Raw genomic sequence first — 22,223 nt, forward strand, 5'->3', positions numbered from 1 at the left:
TCAATCCTTTCATTTTTTTTTTTTTTTATGAATTGTGAACGTAACAATTGAATGAAAAATCGTTAGAAGGGAAAAAAAAAATCAATCAAGCCCAAAACTGGATATTGGTATTTTTATTTCAATAAAAATACACATTTGGAAACTTCAGGAAATGCAGCAACAACAAAGTTCTGACCATATTATCCTGACATAAATCAATAAAAATCCCAAACCGTCGATTTCCCCCCCCCTCCCCCCAAATCTCCAACGATATAACTTCATCTGTTTTTTTAAAAAAAAAAAAAAAAAAGTCAGAAAGTCTATCTTGCGTTTGACCAACATCATCATCATCATCATCAGGTCTGAATCCTACCACTGAATAATTCACTGTTCACTTTGGTCCTTGTGCGTAAAGCCTACATTTCATCAAGGAGTAACTACTGAACCTTCCGGTACGTCTTCAGTGGAAGTGTGTTCAGCAGTCGTCTCCCTGTGTGCGTCGTTCTGCAGATCAGGATGCGCGTCACGGTAACAGGTTCAGTAATTAGCCTATTTACATTTCCACCACGAGGCGGTTTAGCAAAGCTGTGAGAGACTTGATGCAGGAGGAGGGTGTGACATCGGTACGGCAATGTTAACTCACAGCAAGTCCACTGAAGCTCTAATACAGCACAGCACAATGAAAAACAACTTTATAGATATATATTTATATGAAAACCGGTGCCGCTTCCCTGAAGACGCCCGTAATTAAGGACGTCCTGCAGAAAGGCCGGCCCTGAAAACTCGTAAGCTGAACATGGTTCAGATTATTCAGATGTGTCTTAAGCACAATGCCGTGTAGAGGCATTTACTCTATGCCCACGCCACCACCAACGATGGCACATGGTGCCACCTGGCTCGAGGGAAGGCTCTTCTTTTTCAAAACAAAGGTGCTCCTAACAAATATTTCAGGCAGCATTTTACCCCCAAAGAGCCCAGCCCTCTCTAAATGCATCGGATAATAATTTCAGGTAAAACAGGAAGTCTGTGTGAACTTTTTTCCACAGGTAAATCCAGAAAATGTACAATTTTAATTAAGAACTCTTCCAGGAGCATCACAGCATAATAACCAACCATATGGTTCAGCAAGCTTCTGCTCACTTTTCCATAGAAACACAATCATTACGCTGGTAAAGCTTTTGGAAAAGCAGTGAAAAAAATAGACAGAAAAATTCTTAAAACCTAATAATACATATCACTCATTTTGCCTCATAAAACTGTAAAATCCAACTTTATACCCCAGAACCCACTTTTTATTTCAAGATACAGACCATAAATAACCCTTTTTGCTTCCAAAGAAAATAAATAAATAAAATAGCAAATATCTTTGTCACGGTAATACCCTCCATCCTTTTTAAAAGATGCATTTGATGCTCTTTTTAGCCCACAAAAAAAAAATTGAAAAAAAAAGAAGGAAACGCTTCAACCGTTTTCCTTGAAGTAATGATAAAATGTTGCCAAAAATATCTTAAATTACACAAGTACTACATATTGTACATAACTGTGTGAATATATTTTATCCATAGATTTAATATGTATATAAATGTCTCTGTTGTTTTTTTTTTTTTAAGTTAAAAAAAAAAAGAAAGATACAATTTGTATCAACGAGGACAGGTATTCTCTGGCTAACACAGGTTACGTCAGTAACGGATACGAACGTCTCACTGGAAGTTCCCGAACACGCGACTCGCAAAAGCTTCTCACCCCGAATCGGGTTTGCTTGTACAGCACCAGGATGAAGATGTCCAGTGACGGTAGCATGCACCCAGTACGTGAAAACCAGAGACATCCCTTACTAAAACTAAGGTACAAAGACAGACAGGTGGCGTCCGTCTCACCTACACTACACCGGCTATGGACCGTGGCGAAAGTTTCCCAAAAAAGTGCTGAGTGAACGTCTCCATTTGTAAAAACCACTTCCTTTTTGGGAAACTTTGCCAGTGTATCTAATAACACTGGTGATTATGATGATTATGATGAATTTCCACCCAAGTTCCCAGACATACAGACGAGCACACGTGTCTCTCTGAAACAAAAACGGAAAAAGAAAAAAAGGCAAAGCTATAAGAAATAAAATGATCATAATTTAACACAACTATGCCACTAAAATAATACTCAGTGAGTTCCTCTATCGCAATCGCTTCCCCCAAACACCCAATGATTCATGATTCAGAAATTGGTAATGGGGAAAGCAATTTTGAGACTCTAAATAAAAACAAAACAAACAAACAAACAAAAAAAAAAACATTTCAAGTGAGAGTAGGCATTATATCACAAGGATCGTGAAAGGCCAGATACTGAGGGAATGTACGTAAACTGACTTTAAATAAAAATTTATAGTAAATTTATATACCTTTTTTTTTTGTTAAGGGAGCAAACTGTTTTTCCTTGTCACAAGAAAAAGCAGACAGGGTCCTGCCCTTTGCTTGTTCTTTATTTGGTCTGTTCTTATTTTTCCATGCAAGCCCAATTTCTGCATCAGCAACAACAACCTAACAGCAGTACGCTGTTCACGCCTACAAATCATCTGGCCTTCCATCAGTTCTTGTTTGATTGACATAAGTTATAAAACTTTACATTTGATAAACAGCAATGTAAAAGTGCCTTGTGAATCAGTACATGCTCACCTGAACCAAACTATCAACATAAAGCAAAATTTTACTGGAAATATATATACTTAAAATAAATAATGTCACACTCGTTTCCACATTCACACTTCAGGTAGAGAAATTGCTACTTGCAGTTATGGCTCCACTGCTGAAAAAACTCAACTTGACAGACTTGACAAACTGAGTTACGTAAGAAACCCAGATATGAGTATGATGATGACTCCTCACTACAACCGTGTTTACAGGTTTCCATCAAAACCTTATAAAACCTCCAAACGGAAGCACTGTATGACCTATCGAGGCCTGGACTAAACCTAGTAGACGCCTCTGTGATCCTCAAGAAATGCACAAGTTAACTAAACTCAATATATCTGCTACAGTTCCAACTGTTTGTAAGGGTTATTAGTATCCAGTCTGGCTCTTTTCAGCCAAGATGGCAGCTGCTAGCTGCTGGGCATCGGTAATGTGTGGATATCGGCCCATGACCAGGCGCACAAGCTCTGTGGGGAAGATGTTACACAGGTTGATGAACACTTTTTCCCGCAATTCCTGGTAGCGACCGAGGGCAGGTGGTTCCTGGTTCTGGTGGGGAGTATGGGATGGATGAGGAGGAGAAGGATGAAGAGGAGATTGTCCCCAAGGTACCCGCCATGCTTGCTGCCTGTTTTCTGGAAGGCTCTGAAACGTGAAGGGCTCATAACAGGGTTGCTGATAGTATGGCTCCCAGCTGGCCATCCTGTCCTGGTCTTGGAAGGGTTTCCTGGCCAAAAGAGGTGAGCGCTCATAGAGCCTGGAGTCAGACACACTGTCGAGTCGTGTGGATGCTAGGCCTCGACGCAGTGGGGAACTCTGTGGAGGGTACTCCCCAGGGCAACTTGATCTGGCACCAATCATCTGGTGTTGGACTTGTTGGCCAATGTAGGACACTGAGTGCTTAAAGTGGGACTCCGGAGGCTGGTCGTCTTGAGTGAAGCTGTGTCCGCGGGCCATCCCGTGATGGTATCCGGGGTGATTCGAAGGTACTGGTGAAAGCACACGGCTCTGGTGGTGGTGGGGTGGTGGGTTCAGGACCATGGGCATCGGGTACTGCCTGCGGTGGTGATGCAGGTGGTGGTAATGATGACACTTGAGCCCATCATCCAACAGTGAGTCAGGTGAGCTCATACAGGACCGCTCGCCAGGAGGCACCGTGCCATACGAATCAGAGCTGGCGCTGCCCTCACTGCTGCAGTCAGATGCCACGGAACTGAGCCGTGTATCCATGTCAGACAGGAAAGGCCGCTCTGGACTCCTTTGGGAGGACAAGCTGAGGCCAGAGTAGCCACGGACAAGGGAATAGTAGCTGAGGTCCGGAGACTCACAGGTGGGGTAGGAGTCTGTTTGAGGGAAAGCTGGCACTGCATGGCTTTTGGAAAAGCATGTCAGTTGCTCTCTCTGATCTTGTGTGTGAGTGTTGCAGGAAGGGGGGCCACCTGGTGCAGGGGGTAGTGTCAAGCTGCTGTTCTGGGGGTCTGCTTTGGTTTTGGCGCTCAGCTTGTCCTCAACATCACCGTAAGAAAGGGTGCGGACACTGGAGTCTGACTGTCGCTTCGAGTGTGAACGTTTTCCATCGCTGGCTTTATCATTGCGAGAGCCTCCAGGAACACTGTGACTTTTCACTAGACCAGACTCATTTGTGCCTTTAGCTGCAGAGGTCTTGGCACTAGCACGAAGCTCATCGGCTACAGCACGCTGGGGCTGGGTGCCACGCTCTGGGTGGTAGAACTTGCACTTGTGACCATAAGTGCACTTCTTTCCTAAAAGAGACAAAAAAAAAAATAAATACTTTTATCACCGCTAACCCAAGTCTACTAATAATGATCATGAGAAAAATCACTGTGAGCAGCTAATGGGAACCTTTTAACAGGGATTTCATTCCACTAAAACTGTTAGTTTCACAATTGAAAAAATACGTGTGAAAGTTGAAACATTTAATGTATCCAACACAAGCACACAAACTTTCTCTAGTGAACAAGAGACTGCTTGGCAGGGTTTAGCTGAGAAACAGAGGAGTAAGCATGTACCATATGGACACGGCTGTTTTTTGTGTTCTGGGATGATGGGCCTTTTTCTCAAGAAGTTCTCAAGGCTAGGACCGTGGCGACCAAGGGGATCATCAGGAGGCATGAACCTGAAGGACAGAGTTTTTAATTAGATAGCTACCACAAAAATAAATTGCTTATTAATAAATAATATATTGTTATAGGAATAATAATAATAATAATAATAATAATAATAATAAGTTGATTCATTAATATATCAAACATTAACACGATAGAACCCAGTGATCCCTTATTCATCACTGTTGTGTAGAAACAAGTGCACAGTTGAGCTCACTAAATGAAATACAACAAAGTCTGTGTTGATTTATGAAAAGCAAAGCATCAAATCAAGCTGTTTTGTCCACAGCTGATGAATCAGCATCAGGGGTGTGGAATCATCACTTTTATTTACATGCCACAGATATACAACCCGCCCTAAATTATACTCGTATACAACTAATTTACATGAACCACAACATGGGTGTTATGACATACGGCAATAAAAGGAAAAGCATTCGGCTGCTGTTACGTCTAAGGTAAATTTAGATTTATATACATGTTAACTACATCTATATAGTACAAATATATAAAGCAAATCTTGCCAAGGCTCCAGATCCATAAGCTTCACTAAGTGTAAGATGTTACTATGTATAAAGTTACAGTTATTAATGTTATTTGCTTTTTTATTAATACTTAGTCTTAATCATCTACTTACTATACACTTGATTAGTTTGGAAAATTGTTTTGATAATGTGAATGAAATCTGCTCTAAGTTTAACTGTACAGAAACAGCAAAGTTGCAAATAAGGAAGAAATGGTGTTCAGTTTTGATCTAGCTTTTGAAAAACGAGGGTCTTATTGTCCCTTTTCCACCGAGGCAGTTTGAGTGCTGGTTCGGAGCCAGAGCCTAATTTAGAACCAGTTCTTTCTTTTTCGACACCCAAAGCACCGGCTCTGAACCAGGAAAAGAGGTTCTTAAGTAGCGCCAAAACGTTGCTGATCTAGACTTAAGAACCGCTTGTGTCAGGGGCTGTGGGCGGAGCTACTGTTAGCACATTTGAGAATATACCTTAAGTATATTAATGTTTAATCCACTTTTACTTTACCGCGATATGATACATTATCAGCACACATGACAGTAGGTAGCTACATGCTAAGGCTAAGTTGTTTCTGTGTTAATGATAAAATAACGTTATGTACTTTCTCGATTACAACCTCCATTTATACAAATTACATGGAGCTGCACGTACACGTTGGATTCGCCGCGTTTGGATGATAACGTAGGTTCACAAAGCCATGAGCATTAACAGTAAAGCAACATCTGCCATTGTTGATGTTGTGCTTGCCGCTGCTGTGCTAACGTTGCTGGGACACGTGACACGTATACAGTGACGTCAGACTCGGCACTGTGACGGCTCTCTAACCGATGGAAAGGCAAACCGGTTCTTAGAAGGTTCGCCAGTGGAACTAACTTTGAACCAGCACCAGTGCTAGCTCTGAACCAGCACCCGGTTCTTTTTGGTTGAAAAGGGGTAATAGTGATTAGGCAGGTATAAAAACTGCTAAAGCACGCGCAGGAATAACAGAACTGCAGGAAAACTCACTTATCGTTGACAAAGGAGTACATGAGAAGTCGTTCATCGATAAACTTCTTCCATTCTGGTTTTTCCACGGCCAAATCCCTGTAGTTGTCATTGGAGACGATGATGCCGTCTGATTCGTAAGCCAACTTGACGATGAACCGGTCATCATAACACACCACCCTACGCCCCTGGACGCGCCGAGAAGGTGTGAATACCAGGATTTTGTCCTTCTCCAGACGTCTCAGGATCTCTTGATCTGAAAGAAGGGGAATAAAACAACATTAAGCTCTCGTATCTAATGCAGAGACTGCAAGGCAGAATTTATCCAGGCATAATGTCACTTGATAAAGCCTAAAATTCGGAATCTCTGGACACTGCAGCTTTGTTCCGAATGTTAAAAGCATCCAAATAAATATAGTTCTGTACAACTAAGAGTTATATGTGCTTTGAAAACAGTGTTTTGGACTGCAGCTGTCCATCAGAAGCACACACAGAACAGGTGAGAGGTGGACTTGCCTGTGATGAGAGCGTCAGGTCGGGACTGCTCTTTCCTCCAAGCTGGTACAAACACTGTAATGTCTTTGTGGCCACGTTCAAGGAACCAGTCCACTGCAAGCTGTATACCTTGGCAGGAAAATACCTCCTTGTTGCCATGGCTACAAGATTAAAGAGAGAAAGTGAGTGCGAGAGAGAAAATACATGCAGTGCATCTCTCTCTGTGTATTGAAAAGATTAAAATGGAGTTATCTTTAGATGATTTGCCAATAGTACTTAGTTTGGACAATAGGTTAAAAAACATGGAACATGGAAGGATAAAAAAAAAAAAAAAATCTGCAAATAATACAGTGGTTTAAGTTTAGCACGCTCGAGTCATCATAATGGAAAGCACGTAGATGTTAAAAGGAGCATTGAGAAACTGGTTAAGCAATATCAGGAAATTAAATTTCAACAATTTCACTTCATTCTTCTTGACAAATCACATTAAAACAAATGATTCCTCTTATTGATGTGTTCCACGAGCTTTTAAAGGTCAGCACGTGGATATTTTGCCTCAAACCACTTTGTCTAGACATTTGGTTTTGCTGAGATCAGACTCTCTTATTTAGCTAAGAAAAGTCATGTGCACAATTACATGAGTTAGAGTTTTGGTCAAATTGTACAAAATGTCACAACGTTCTATTCAGCAAAGATGCTTTTTTTTTTTTTTTTTTTTTTTTTTTTAATAACTTCCTAAAATGGTTTGGGGATTTTTTACTTAGTGATCTCAGTTTGTGATATCACAAATTATACTGAAAGTATATAGTTTATAAATATACTGATGTTGGCTGAAGAGATCTGAGGTGTAATCTGTATTCCAGTTCATTCTAAAGGTGTTCAGTTGGGTTGAGGACAGTCAAGTTCTTCACTAAACACACCGTGTCTTCATGGAGCTCACTTTGTGCACAGGGACAATGTCGTGTTCAAAGAGGTTTGGGTCTCTTAGTGAAGGGAAACTACAGCTCCAGCACACAGACAACCTAAACAATTGTGTCTCTCCAACTTTAGCTGTACAACCTACATGCTAGGCTAGATACACAAGTACATTAGCCAATGTTACTGGTGAACACATTTGTGTAATGGATTTGGTGTAATAAGGTTTTGGCAACTGGCAAATACATCCCTGAGAACATGACCATGCTAATATAGACCAGACATTGAAATGAATTTTTATTTGGGGTAGATTTGTGGAGATACTGCTATTTTTTCTTAGTAGGTTAATAGGACAAGAGAAAAACAGACAAACAAACAAACAAACAAAACAAAACATACACTCAGGTTTTAGCTATGCAGAACAATCAAAATAAAATAAAATCAAGATGAAAGGAAAGCAAGTAAAAACACAGTTTGGGAAAGTTTCGTGTAGAATCTAGTGTTCGTCTATATAAATGTGGTTTAGTTTGGCACACAACAGCACAGCATGTGAGCAGCTGAAGAGGAAACGTCCTGTGGTAGATCTGTGTGATGGGTTTTGTGATTATAAATGATAAGTGAATAACATGAGGCTGAAAGATAAACGACAAGCTTAACTTTGCGGTCTTGGGAACAACAGCAGGCTCGTACTCACTCGTATACTATTAACCATCAACCTTTGAACGATGCACACTAGCAGATCACACCTGCACTTTCCGTTAAGACTTTAACAGAAAGAGGTCTTGTCACCTTAATCACAGGTTAAAAAAGGAAGCAAACTTATTGGCTTTATGCTTTTTATGTAGATGTAAACTACCTGTAATCTACTAATCATTTAAGTCAATTAATCCAAGAGCTTTTCTTATGTTTAAATAATATTCAGGACAATATTCATAAACCAAAAGATTCTAGGTCTACTGATGCATCTCCAAATCTCACAGGTTGTTTACAACTATGTTATGGAAAAAAACTCAAGTAAGCACTGATTAATATCTACAATTTAACTGACTTATTTCCTGCAAAAGTGTAAAGAACTGCTGTTTAGTACAAAACTTTAACTCATGTTAGGGTTCTAAAGTACAGTGTATCCTCACAAAGTTATAAAGAATCCAGCAATATTAATATTTGCCAAAATAATTAGTCATGGCTAATGGTTTCCACTAGCTAAACATGGTCTATGCATAATAATCAAATGCCCCAATCATTAATTTCATCGATCTATTCTTTGTATTAATGTTTATATTCAGTAACCTACATTCAAGCAGGCGTTCGGGCCATTTTAAAATTCGCTTTCTGACATTGTTTCTCCTCTTCAGTAGACTCGCTGGATCACTATGTGCATGGGGTTATATGGTACAAGGAATATGATCAGTGGTCAAAGCAAAGGAAGAATAGTGGTGCTCTGTTTTACACAGCAGCAGAACGAGAGATGAATCGAACTGTATTGAGGAATAGATTGAGATTGTACTGTTATATTGTGCACTTTTTAAAAGATTTTCTTAAAAGTCTTAAAAGACAAACTATAACTTTAAAATGACTTTACACTCACCTCATGGCTACATTGCTTCCATCCACAACTATGGGGCGAAGGTTATCCTTGTCATCCAGGATTGACTGTGACGGTGACTCGGAGCGTCGTGAATCGGTAGAGTCTGAGAAGCTACACGCTGAAGAAGACAATGACCCGGAAGACGCTAAAGATGAAGTAGTGGAAGTGGATGAGGTCGCCGCACTACTGTCGCTGTCTGACTTGCTGCCAAGCTTCACCAACTCCCCTAGGATGTCGTTGATCAGCGCATCTGACCCAAGCTTGCTTAACACCAATCGGACCAAGTCCTCAGCATAACCCAGCTTCAGAGCAAACTCCAACTTGGTCTGGTACTCCCTTAGAGAATTTTCAGTGTTTGGGTTATCCTGTGTCACTTCCGGCAGCCCTGGGGAGTCCAGATCCAGACATGGAGAGCGGCAAAGAGGCGGATGCACAGCTCGAGCGGATCCATCGCTTGGAGCAAGAGTACAGCTCTGCTCCACCTCACCATCAGATCCACAGCTGTCTTCTGAATCACCCCGGGACGAAGAAAGACATCTCCCAGAGCTGGGCGCTCCTTCCTCGTTGGTGTCCAATAAGCCCCTGTCCATTCTGCAAAGGGCATCTGCACCGGCCTGCCGGTCTCCAGCCTTCACATGCAGGTAGTCCAGATCCAGCCCCAGGTCGAGGATGTGGCCTGCTCCATCATCCAGATGGTCCTTCAGGCCCATGAAGCTGTCACGGACATTCAGAGCCGTGCTGCCTGTGACCTCTTCTGACCTCTGGACCAACTGTTACTCACCCCTCAGACTGCTCTGGACATGTGAACCTGGATGGACAAAAGAGATTTTTTTTGATCACACTTAAATACAAACAAAACAATAACTAAGACATAGTCAGTTGCTGATCCTTGCACCTATCATCCTTGATCGGGCTGACGAATGTGTTCAGGAGTCACCTTCTGAAGCTTGAGGTTAGGGATAAATATAAACGGTTCATACTGAGGCTTATAAACAAATTAGACTTTGCTATTAAATCTCATCTTATTTGGCATTACTGTATGTTTTAAAAATGCAAGAAAATATAAATTAGAAAATAAAATACTTTCTTAATATAAAAATCACTGCAATGCGCACATGGCTGCTTTTAAATGTTGAATTTGTGTTGACTGTGAAACGAGAGTGAAAGGTAGTTAAGAAAACTGGGTCAATTTCCATAGACAGATGCACATGCTCAGTTTTAATAAGATGTAGCTGAATTTGAAGGGGGTTGGGAGGGAAGGGGGCACGCGGCAAACAAAGGGCGGTCTGGAAAGTCTCCAACTGTTGCTAGGTTGCAGCTGCTTAAAGAACGCTCCTTCCAAATGCCACTGCAGAGCGGGAATAATTTTGTTTGCCCCGACAAAAGGATTTAAGCGCGGGGGTTGGGGTGGGGGACAGGGGAGATGGTTCAGGTGAGTAACTTGTCATGGCATAACAAAAGAAATTGCCACTACTGTGTTAGTGCCCTTCAGCATACACCAGATTACAGTCAAAACAGTTTGTATATTGAGGCGTCACAAAAGAAAGACGGACAGAAGGCTGAAAAAGGTTTTTTTCTAGGCATCCTAACTCTCATGGTACCAAATGAAACTGAAAACATGTCTTCATAACAAGCTCTGTTTAGTCAACGAGCTTAGGCACAGTGTTTCAACTATACTTTTTTCTTATTAACATATTTATTGTAAGGTCTCATATTATTCACCAGACTGAACCATATACTAAACCATATACATGATGATTGTTTTTGTTCAAATGAGCACACGACTAAAAAGGTTCAAATGTCCTAATTAATTGATTATCGACTCGTAGTGATATAAACAGCCCAAAATTCAGTTTCTTTTGCTAGGAAATTTTTAAGGGAGGTCTGGTTGATGCAGTCTAGATAGCAAATTTGCCAGCCAATTTGCCAGCCAATAGCGTTGCTTCCATTTGTTGGCATTTTTCAAACTCCACCAGAGAGCCAGCTTGGCCCGGCCCAGCCGCGTTTTATTAATGAAGCAGTAATGAATATGTAACACATGTCGTTTTATTCCTGCGGAGTCCGCGTAGGCATGGAGAAGAGTTAAACCCACAGTGATGTAGAGAGGGAGGCCAGGGGTCCCTAAGGCAGTGCATGCCCTGGCAGTTACTGTGTTTGTGTGTTTCGGGGTTTTAGGGAGGGGGAGTTGTGATGTGCTGTCTGCGCTTCTCCTGAGACAAAAGCAAGGGTGAGTGCCGGTGGGATGCAGCCAGCAGGGCAACAGATGTCTGCTGAGGCCATGGGGGAACAGCAACTGGTGTTCTCCTCCTGCTTCTGCCGCGCTGCTCAATACAGCCGCCTGCTGCATAATGCCCCGACTGAGAGTGGTCACGTGACAATCAGAAACCTCGTCTTAACCCCAGAGTGCAAATATGTTCCCTACACGGCAACGGCCATGTAGACCGGTAATCTACTGGTGTATACGCAGAATCCTCTGTCATTCATACCAATAACCAAGCACTCAAATACATTTGGTTTAACAGTTTGCCCCAACACTCATGCAGTATATAACTAAAAGAAGTATAAATATCATCTTTTACTAACCCAGTTCCATCATTTAGTGAGAGTTTTAAAACCATATATAAAGTAAGACCTCTTTCGGAAAGCAATAATGTAAAGAAAGCCTATACAGGATATGCAAAGTAAAATATAACACCTGCAACTTATGCAAGATGACTTTATGTCTCATATATTTTTATGGAAGGAAATGGTATTCTAGATGGAGTGAGATGGAAACACCATCGATATGTAGCTCTATCAATATGCCTATTGGGAGGCATTTCACATTCGTTTATGATCCATGCTAATCCTATGCACTGTCCAAACGAAAGCATACAGCTGAGAGGTATTTAAGAGTTTAACACACTTACCACCAGTTAGGACAGACTGCCCCAAGCATCTGCCGGAAAGTTTCTTGGAAAGTGCTTTCAATGAGTAAAAGTAGTAAAAATATATTGTATCCTGTATCTGCCTGCCTCGGTGGATTGTCTCGAACAAGCTTGAGATCCTGTGCGCTTTTACGTTGTCCAAAAGCAAAAGTGAATCAGGAGTAAGGCGCTCCAAGCTTGTGGTGCAGTGGCCCTTCAAACTCTTGCTTCAACTGAGGAAGAGTGTGTGCACCATAGATCTTTTTTCTGCAGAAGGCAGCTTAAACAATGAGAGCTGGAGCAGATGGAGGTACAATGTCTACCATTCCCCCATTAGTGAGTCTGCTCGTGGACCAATGAGAAAGCAGCCGGCTTACAATAGAACACACACATACACACACACGCAAACTGGGGGAGCGTGCAGATAAGCCAGTGGCTGCCATTCCAAAAGGTCTTCCCTCGTGCGGCCCATGAATCAACGAGGGGTGTGTGGCCAACAATAGAGCCACACAAAAGAGGGACTGAGCAGGCAGCTGCAGCACGAGGCCTCGGCCATTAGGGAGCAGGCCGGCAGTGGAAAACACCTGGCTAGTTGAGGGACTACAGTGGCTCACCCTTCTTTGTGTTTTTTTCTCTTTGACTAGAAGCATGGGGGGCAGGGTCACAACTAAACAATGGGTCAAATTATGTTAAAAGCATTGCATGTTGCTTAAAAAGAGAGAGCTAGGGAGAGAAAGGGAGAATGACTGACAGAGAGAGTGTGTCAAAGGGGGTGAGGGGGCGAATGAGGGGTCGAAGTGTGTCTGTGTGGTGGGGGGCATCTGAACAACGACACACAATAAGTGTGTTTCCCTAGTTATAGAGAAAAAGACATCTTCATTGTTGAGACACACTTCCACAATATGACGTTTTAGAAGAGAAGAGACCGGTATGACAAGCTTCTTTTCCTCAAGTCAAAAGTTGTCATCTTCTGTTTCCTCTTTTGAGACGTCACCTGCATCTCACATCGTACTTATAGGAAGAACATACCACAAGCTGGGCTTTTTGAAATGTGCAAAAAATGTTGTGCTGTTGCAGGAAAATGCTATTTACGATATAAACCAAAGACACTTTACTCTTGATCCATGGCCCGAGGATGAGTCTGGATAGCTAGATAACTATTGAAATATCGAGTTCATTATTTCAATAAGCACAATAATATTTGGGATATTTATAGGTGAGGATTTTTTTATTCTGAAACTTTCCACCAAGAGGAAAGAGATTAGGTCTAATTTGGAATGATTTATAAGGCTACTTGTTTGAAGTCACATAGGCTCGGAGTGCTTCAGGGTCCAGAGACTCTACTTCCAAAACTGCTGCTCTAAACCATATGAAATGGTTTGGAAACAGATAAATATGATAAGGCTTACAAGAGTGTATGAAATACCATGCCACCCTTAAATATTCTAAAATTATCGTTAAAAAAAACATAATTTTTTATTTTATTTATATTTTGCACTCTTGCTGTCTCCCCTCTTTTGACAATAATCTATTTATAAGCAATTATAATCAATAATAATAATAATAGACATATAATCATGGATCCAAATGATATTCATTCATTCATTCATTACACCCAAACTAAATATAAACATGAGTGTTTCATAATTCACCATAATCTGATTAGTCTGTCATAATCCATACAGCTTTCGTTCTACCACACATAATTATATCCTATGTACAAACGACATACTGAAAGCACACTACACTCCCACACCACAGCAGTGTCTGTGAGTCGGAATGACACGTTTTTCTGTTTTAATCAGCAGATTCTGAATAAACGTTTTAAACGATTATTCATTCTACTGATTAAAATAATTAATACTGTTATATATCGTTTGTCTGACACGTCAGGAACTAATGATTGTAAAATTACATATACTTAATTACTGTGTTTGTTTGTTTATTTATTTATTACAACACAGGCTCGACATGCTTGCCTTATACTTTACGCATTTATTCAGAAGCTGTATCAGGTTTTTTTTTTTTGTGGATTTTTCTCAACGTACTGGAATCAACATTAAGGAGCAGCATATGCCGATTTCCAGTTCATAGTGGACTGAAGTCTGAACTCAAGATGTCTTCTGTGGTAAATTGTGAACAAAACAAAAAACAACCATCAGGCCGGTTGTAAACCTGTTAAAAGTTGACATACAAAATAACCGCCATTGGCTAAGGTGCAACAATAAACAACAAAAATGAATTAATTCTCTGAACATATTTATACTGCAGCACTGTGCAAACCTCCAACAAAAGATGCTGTTTAATTGTCAATGGTGAAGCACAGAGATAAAGCTGTTCCTATTGGTTTTAGAGCACGTCTTCAGTCCAAATGACTTTTACTCTGAATGCGTTGTGGTTTCTAAGAAGCGGAGCAGACTACAGATAGGCAGGTGAGGGTGTTTATGACCATTTATAACAGCTATAACTATAATGTATAATGTTCTGCGAGAAAGAAATATGCAATGCAATTTCTCCCAAATGACCACGTTATCACATTGTCTTTTAAGGAGATTAAACGATGTGTTGGTTCCTGGAATTTAATCATTAGTGAGACTGTGTAATCTTCTCCTGATGCACAGAATTTGGTCTACTGGCGCTCATACACCTGAACGAAAACCTAAATACGCTGGGATCAGGTTAATAATGGCGCCGGACGGAATGGCCGCACTGTTTGACTCATGGTGACTTTCTAATTGATCCTCAGCTGTCGAGTCGCTCCTCAGGGTCAGCTAACCGACGACCATCTGTTTGGTGGGCCAACGTAAACAGGTGTCTTCATGACACCAACTGCTGGAGGCTATCAAATGCTCCTGGCTAGTTTGTTCAGACTTGGTGTTTGCTGATGTAGCAGAAATTTACCAAGAGTTTCTTTCTTAATACAGAAGGATACGCCGATACAGACAAGATATCGATTCCTATAATAACACGCAATAATAATATTAGTAATAACAATAAGAAGGAGCAGAAGGAGATGTTTTCTGTGTATTGTAAACAAAAACATCCACAAAGTCCAACAATGTTCAAAGCTTTTCCACTAAATAACAAAATTTTTGACAAAATAACAAAAATATCACATAATATACCACAATCTTTAAAGACATTTCTATGACACACAATATATATCACAAGATTTAGATTTCCTATCAAGCTACCAACAATACAATAATGTTGCTTAAAAAAAAAACATGTAAACATGTACAAAAATATTAATAACTGTGTTTATTCTTAATTAACAATTAATAATAGACTTATCATTATATTAAAAATGTTATATTCTGTCATTTTGCCCCATTTTTAACATTAAATACATTTTTTTGGCTCATCCAGAAGCCAATATATTTCCTTTAGAAACATTCTTATTTACAATAAAAATAGCAGCTTAGCAAGTGAAAGTATCTTAAATATAGTAAAAAGGGATCGAATGTATCCTACTACTCTAAGATTACAATAAATTTGACTGATTTTAAGTCTGGGATGATCTTCAGCTTCAATCAGCAGATTTGTTCTAATTTTGAGAAAATGTATCTGCCAATAAACAAAGAAAAACTCAAAAGCATCTAAAGACAGCCTGAATAACGTATTTGATTTATAATAAAATCTATCAATAATAATAGTAGTAATAAGTAAACACGCAATTAATATAGCATCAATAACAAACCCCAGTTAAGTTTATAGTCCGTCAACATTGCATTCGCTTTCACCATAACACAGTAACTTTATCCCCTGAACCTGCTGCCACTCAATGTATCATGAAGAAATTAACAGAAAGAGCCAGTGTGAGGACAAAGGATACACGGCATGGGGGTGGTGGCCTACACTGACCCGTACAAAGGCCAGCTGAGATGGCCAACACAGGGACACGGGCGGGGGGATAAACTTCCAAATCCCGTTTACTCAGCAGCTCCTCTCAAATCAAAGAAGCAGCAGAAGGATGCCTTATGTCTGAGGTATCATGTCCAGCCCTTCCTCAGCTCTTGCTGTTTACATACACTTTCAGACACAGGGGATCACCCCAGCAGCAGACACAAACCTCCAGGGCATGTGTCCACCCTGAGCTGGATAATGTAGTCAAGCGGATTAGCCAGGATGGTGAGCGCGGTGCAACTGCAATCCTTTTAACGACATTAGCACCAATGAATCGAAATACTTGCAAATTCCAAATTCCTGGATGCTCAGGTGTCAGAAGCTTTGTTTGCTAGCCTGATGTACCAGTGACAACTCTGGTGTACGTGCAAAGTCTTTTGTTTTGGTTGCCTTGAGTAACTTGAATAAAATAGAAGACAATATTATTTAACCCTAGATATGTGTATTAATATAGAACAAAAACGGAGTGAGTTTTGTATCCTATTTTTGCTATTCGCTGTGATTTTCTCTCTTCGCTCGGTAAACGAAAACGTTATGCAAGTTTGGCTGCGGCTTTATTTTTACTGCTGTTAGAGGATGTGTACAATTTGTTTGTTTTGTGCTGCACACTTCTGCACTTGACTCAGTTTCATCACCGCTTCCACATACAAATCAAAACAAGTCAATTTATTCGAGTAGTGATCTACAGCTTAAGTCCTGTCAGTGACCAGAATGTATCCTTGCTTAATGTGTTTAACTTAACATAAGGAAGGATTCAAGAACCTGCTGCATGCTGTAGTGGTGTCTCGTGCAACGTGAGGAAGACTATATTTTTCTCACATATTCATTACAGCACAGTCAAATTCTTTCTCCACATATCCCAGTTTTCGAAGCTGGGGTCAGATGACAGATGAAACCGGACCTTCCGATCAACAACCCAGAGCCTTAACCACTTCCACAGAAAATATACAAAATAATCCTTGTTACGCTATTCCACTCTGCTCCTTCGGGCTCTTTTCATTACATGCAGGAAGCTAGGAATATACTAATCTGGGAACGTCCATGTTTGTTATCTAATCCGGTGTTATTAGCATATAGCTCTATCCCAATAACACAGAATTACCCTTCCTCATGGTATCCAAACAGCCAAATTACAGCACAAAACATTACGCAATTTCTCATTTCTGCAAATGCATTCTTCCTCAAATTCCATCCTTGCATTTCCACTAAGTAATGATGATGGACGTGTGGAACAGCAGGAGGAGGGCAGCATGCTTCAGGATGCAGGGGAAAGAGCTTACAGACTGGCTGAGAATAGAGCCATGGTCCCTGATGGCTGCAGGGCCAGCTGTTGGTGTGAGCTCAGATACCATCCCCAGCCGGTTGGTCCCATTGTGAGCCTGCCTGGGCCTCTGCTCGAACCTTTCACCAGGCCATGGTCATGTCTGTTGGGGGGAGACCTCACAGCTGACTAGGCAAGTATGGAGGCCCAGTGGGACACAGACGGGTGCAATCCGTCCCTCTGCACACAATCTGTTTGCATGGCTTGTGTGGAAACGTGAGGCAGAAACACAAATACATGCCGAATGAACAGTCTGTTCCATATTATGATAAAAAAAGCACAGTCCTGGGGCTGGGTCAAGGACTGAGATGACCAATGTACTTGGACCTGTCCCAAATTCCTAGCTGGTTCTGGAAATCATAAAGTTATTAAACAAAACTAGATAAATCTTCAGTTGTGTTACTCAATTCTAGTGTACTCCATGCATTTATATTTCACCACAACTTTCTAAAAATGTAAAAATTCTGCTAAGCTATTATATCAGTTTAAATCATCATGTGATAACAATAAACTAGCTAACACCCACTTACAATATAATGAATCCAATTACAACATATCCAATTCCTAGTATGTTTGCATATATACAATGTTATAAATCTCCTTTTCCTCCCTAAATGATCCGAGTCATTTCTGGACCTCCTACTGGTAGTCTGAACGCCTCATTCTGTTAAGAGTGTGAACTGAGCGATAGAGAAGATAAAATAAAAAGAAATACCACACCAAAAGTTCTAAAACATTAAAATAACAAGAACAAGAATTAATATTTTATATTATTATTATCAGTGAAGATGATGTGGGGCAGGTCTTCAGGAAGAACAAAAGAAGAAAGGCACCAGGCCCAGATGGTATGACACCAACCTGTCTGAAAAAATGTGCTGACCAGCTGGCCCTCATCTTCACACAGATCTTCCACAGATCACTGGAGCTGTGTGAAGTCCCTGTCTTCTTTAAGCGTTCAACCATCATCCCCATCCCAAAGAAACCCAAGATAACAGGACTTAACGACTACAGACCTGTGGCGCTGACGTCTGTCGTCACGAAGTCGTTTGAAAAACTGATTCTGGCTTATCTGAAAGACTTCACTGGACCCCCTGCAGTTTGCTTAGCAAACATTAAACTGCATTACATCCTGCAACACCTGGATAAATCAGGGACTTATGCGTGGATCCTGTTTGTAGATTTCAGTTCGTCCTTCAACACAATCATTCCAACACTCCACCAGACCAAACTAACCCAGCTATCTCTTCCAAACTCTATCTGTCAGTGTATCACCAGCTTCCTGACAGAGAGGCAGCAGCTAGTAAGACGGGAAATTTATGGCAAATAACCGCTCCACTAACACTGGTGCCTCTCATGGTTGTGTTCTCTCCCCACTGCTCTTCTCCCTATACACCAATGATTGCACCTATAATGACAACCCTGCAAGCTCCTGAAGTTTGCGGACGACACTACAGTCATCGGCCTCCAAAACACCCTCCTGCACTCCCCCCACTCACCATCATGGACAGCACTGTGGCTGCAGTGAAGGCATTAAAGTTTCTGGGCTCCACCATCTCCCAGGACCTGAAGTTGGACACTCACATTGACACCACCGTTTAAAAAGGCCATCAAATGATATACTTCCTTATCCAGATGAGGAAGTTTAACATGCTACAGAAGCTGCTGAAACCGTTCTATTCAGCCATCAATGAGTCTGTTCTGTGCACATAAATAACTGTCTGATTTGGCTTAGCTATAAAATCGAACATCAGAAGACTACAGAGAACGGTTCAGACTACCAAAAGGATTATTGGTGTTTCCCTGCCCACCCTTCAAGAACTGTATATATCCAGCATGAGGAAAAGAGCTCAGAAAATCACACTGGATCCCTCACATCCAATTTATCCACTTTTTCAACTTTTACCATCTGGCTGGTGACACAGAGCCCCAAATACCAGCACAACCAGGCACAAGAACAGTTTTTTCACCCAGTCAATCTACCTCATGAACAGTTAAATGTTCCCACCATTATGCAATAACAATGAGCCATAACCTTATATTTAATTGTTACCACCTCCATCCTAGTACATCCCTGCATCTCATTCTATTCTATTTCATTCTACCATCTATAGCGCAACTGTACATACAATTTATTTATTTTAGGTATGTACATTCTCATCTTGTTGTCTCTGTGTCCTGGAAGCGTATGACACAAACAAATTCCTTGCATGCGCAAGCATATTTGGCAAAAAAGCGCTTTCTGATACTCATCTGATTCTGATATACACAAGTGGAACTGCTTAATGTCATGGGTCTTCAAACAGATATCCAAAATATTTATTTGCAGTGCAGTCTGTAAAGTCTTTCACATTCTGCCTCCGCTTCGTGATGGTGTAATCAGAAAACAGAGCAAAATTACATTTGCATAATCAAATAATCATCATGAAATAAGAAATTATTGACCACAACCTAACTACACATATTCACCAAGTTGATTGGTGCTTTCACAAAGCTTCATTTTCCACAACCCTTTTCCAGTTTTTAAATATTTTTTAAAGTAACTCAAATAAACAGTGCTGTTTTATTTTATTATGTCAGCTGAATCAGGCTGACCCTCATACTTTTGATACAGTCTGCCTGGTAAGGTCAGTCCTTTCCCAGCTTAACAGGACAGGACACAGTAAATCTCATGGCTGTAGGAAATCAAGGACCAAGCTGGAGACCTAACTGCTATACGCCGTCATTAGGACATCGACAGGACTTATGGCTTGGGTGAGCACTGCAATATTTGCATTTATCTGACACTGATGCTAACACTAATCATCATTTACAATTAAAGCTTTGGAAGAAACTGTCTTAAACTAAACTAATTCACCTCCTAATTCTCTTAAAAACATCCACGTTGTGCAAAACTGGCATGATCAACGCTAGTCACGTACACACCCAAACTCTGCAATAACACGTCCATCCTTTGTCTTTAAAAAGCTGTCCATCTAAAAATATTGTTCTTCCACATTTGAAGAGTCTGAAACCGTTTACATTCCCTGAATGAAAATCAGGCATTCATTTAATTTCTGTCTCGTTGATTTGCTAGAGCAAAGTCGAGGAAAAGCAATTGCGAGTAAACATTCCTTCCTCTTTTCTCAGTCTTAAACTACCCCAAAAACTATTTGCGTTTTCAAATACATCCACCTGGGAAAGCGTTTTTAAAAATCTCAGAGAAAAAAAAAAAAACACGATTACAGACATTTGAGAAAGAGATTACAAATTTCTCAATATTAATGAGGAGGTTCATATGGATAAAACTAAACCTGTACAAATATCTGAGCCAAAATCACAGCAATTTCAGCAAGCATAGAGGCTACGGCAAGCAAAGGGAACGTGCAAGTGCAGACAGTTTATATAGTTTAAGTTTCTATAATGTAAAGAACCTCTGATGATGTTAGATATATTGCTAAGACTGGGAATGAGTAAAGGTGGTTATGGAGTGTCCACACTAGGAAATGACAAATAAAAGCATACTGCAGGATATGTTTTTTAGTATATCTAACAACCATAATAACAATAAATAATCCATCCTGTACATGCATCAACATTTTCATGAAGCCTGTGAGTTGGATTATTTATTATGAGATGTCCAAATGACTGACCAATTCCTTTCATGGCCTTTTGTTTATGTAAAGAACTGACAGAGACTATAAGAGAGGCTGAACCTCTTGACAGCTTTAGTTGTCAGCTAACATATGTTGTGTAACATAACATAACTACATAACATATATAGTTGTGTAACATAACACTTGACAGCTAACATATAGTTAGACACCTAAATGTTTTTGTATTGAACTCGTCTTCTTTTGACACTGAAACCTGACGACCATAACAGAACCTTTTCCCATTTCTATCGTGATAATTATTCCAATAAAATGCTCTAAACACAAAGCACAGTGCATAGAAAATGGTCGTTATATTTGGTAAAATAATCATAAAACTTAAAAATGAATAGTAGAACAGTTTATACTGTTAAATTAATCAACAGCTAACAGTTTTTATCAAGACGAACAACAGCGACCACCAGCTATGTTATGCTATGCTATGCTATGCTAAGCTAACAAACTGGCTAACGGTCTTAACCATCAGCTAACCAACACCTAGCTTGTTTTCGTGTTGAGAGTCTTAACAACGCGACGCTAATTCTTCTCAAATTCCTTTTAAACACTTCGGAAAACAATGATTTCAAACACTAAACCCTTTACCGTGTTGTCAAGAGTGAAGTTTTTGTTTGCTAGCCGCACACAAGCTGACTTCTACTGGAGTCTCAAATCGTGAACGAGCACAAAAACGCAGCGCTAATATGCAACAGTCATAAAGCCAGAGTTATTTACAGAGATATAAAGCGTTTATAAAAGAGGCAGAATGGTTATAACTTACCGCTGTCGCGGCGCATCTCCGAAGAAGCTAAGTTAGCCGGATGAGCCCAGTCTAGCCCTGTCCAGCCCCTCCTCTCTGAACACCGCCCGGATCTGACCAGCCACCTGCCGGGCACTGAACCGGGCACTCGGCAACAGGCCGCATCCCAATCCGCTCTCTCTGCTACATCTAGTGCACTACATAGCCTTTGTTTCTTACCACAGTTATTGTGGTGAAATAGGAAGAACGAGGTTTGTTAGAATCCAACCAAAATGAATGGACAACTGACATATTACCGTACTGAGATAAACAAACATGATACATGCCTGTTTTATAAGATTATCAAATAAATCCACACCCTAAAATCTACAGACATTTAAAATAAAAGTAATACATATGCAATTTTGTGTACATT

The 22,223-nt window shown here is 40.5% G+C and overlaps 1 protein-coding gene across 1 annotated transcript; it reads right to left on the reverse strand.

Moving 5' to 3' along the window:
- Window positions 1-279: 279 nt before the first annotated feature.
- Window positions 280-22,063, reverse strand: LOC132839249 (probable ribonuclease ZC3H12C). The gene is made up of 6 exons (XM_060860124.1): window positions 21,830-22,063; window positions 9,290-10,097; window positions 6,808-6,947; window positions 6,313-6,547; window positions 4,691-4,797; window positions 280-4,423 (listed from the first exon to the last, which is right to left on the reverse strand). The coding sequence occupies exons 2-6, from the start codon at window positions 9,997-9,999 to the stop codon at window positions 3,030-3,032; spliced, it is 2,586 nt and encodes an 861-aa protein (XP_060716107.1). The 5' UTR covers window positions 10,000-10,097; window positions 21,830-22,063; the 3' UTR covers window positions 280-3,029.
- Between the last annotated feature and the right edge of the window lie 160 nt (window positions 22,064-22,223).

The sequence above is a fragment of the Tachysurus vachellii genome, chromosome 24, assembly GCF_030014155.1.
Source record: "Tachysurus vachellii isolate PV-2020 chromosome 24, HZAU_Pvac_v1, whole genome shotgun sequence".
NCBI classification, from domain to species: Eukaryota; Metazoa; Chordata; class Actinopteri; order Siluriformes; family Bagridae; genus Tachysurus; species Tachysurus vachellii.